Genomic DNA, 1278 nt, shown 5'->3' with positions numbered 1-1278 from the left:
AAAAAACCCACTTGTACACGGTTCTATGAAATTTATTTTGCTCCATAAAGGAAGATACATGCAAAGTGTAACACATACAGAATATATTTAAATAACACAGCCACGAGAAATTGACTTTTTTTCATCATAAGATACCAATACTGCTTTATTTTTTAATTATTTTTTTTCCCCCTTAAATATACGGTAGATAGTAGCACTTCATTGGAAGAAACTGCATAACTACAGGATGTGAGCATGTTCCCACTGCAACTTTCATTTACAGACACTTATATGAAATCCATTTTTTAGTCTTTTTCTTTTTTTTTTTTTTTTTTAAATAATACAATAGGCAGACTACACTAGGATATGAAAAGCAAACTTTTGGACGCACCTATTATCCTAAACATAAAATGCATAGAGAAAGGTCCTTCTGGTTTGTGCTGCACGTAAATAACTTAAAACATTTTATAAGGTGGTTTTTTAGCAACCATCTCCATCTTTATTTTACATAGAAACACGGATGCAATATATATCCTCATGCTCATCCCTCTGCATCTTCTCTCTACAAACTGCAAATACCCAAATCACTTGAGGTCCTTGACTTTTTGCATACGCATTGCATTTATACCCAGGAGGGGGAAAAATTGAAAATAAAATAAAATAAACCCCCAAACTGCACAAGGCTTTTTTTTTTTTCCTTTTTTTTTTTTTTTTTTTTTTTCCCTTTTCCTCTCCTCTCTCTCTCTGTCTCCCCTCTCCCTCGCCTGCATAGGGGCTGGAGAACACTCAAGTGAAATTAAAATTCGAAGTCAGTTCACGGATTCGGTTCTCTCTGTTCATTTTCTTGAGTTTCATCCTGCGGTTTTGAAACCAGATTTTGACTTGTCTGTCTGTCAGGTTTATGCTCTTACTAATCTCCAGGCGGCGCTCACGGGTCAAGTACATATTGAACAAGAATTCCTTCTCCAGCTCCAGCGTCTGGTGCTTGGTGTAAGGACACCTTTTCTTTCTTCCGCTCTTTGCTGTCAGCCAATTTCCTGTAGTGTTTTCTGCCTTTATATCCTCTGTTAAAAATAACATCGTTACATAAGTATCCGGGGAATGGGAAAGAGAACTTACCCGATTGCATCATTTGGCAAAGCAACTTTGGCAAAAAAAAAAAAAAAAATCTATTTTAATTTGATTTTTTTTTTTTAAATTTTTAAATTAGAAGGCGGATAGCCTCTGGGTAAAAAAGGGAGATGGGATGACTTCCTCTCCTGCGGGTTTGAGGGAGGAAAGAGCAGGTTTGGAGGAGAT

General features: G+C 36.3%; 1 protein-coding gene across 1 annotated transcript in view; it reads right to left on the bottom strand.

Annotated features, from left to right (window-relative positions):
* Positions 1 to 765: 765 nt before the first annotated feature.
* Positions 766 to 1278, bottom strand: part of HOXC10 (homeobox C10) — a 4129-nt gene continuing 3616 nt past the window's right edge. Inside the window, exon 2 of the mRNA XM_010086824.1 lies at positions 766 to 1043. Coding sequence (XP_010085126.1) covers positions 766 to 1043 — 278 coding nt within the window. The remainder of the gene's footprint in view (positions 1044 to 1278) is intronic.

Source organism: Pterocles gutturalis, unplaced genomic scaffold, assembly GCF_000699245.1.
Source record: "Pterocles gutturalis isolate BGI_N339 unplaced genomic scaffold, ASM69924v1 scaffold26061, whole genome shotgun sequence".
In the NCBI taxonomy this organism is placed as follows: Eukaryota; Metazoa; Chordata; class Aves; order Pterocliformes; family Pteroclidae; genus Pterocles; species Pterocles gutturalis.
Note: the sequence above shows the minus strand (reverse complement) of the source record. Positions and strands in the feature narration are given on the sequence as shown.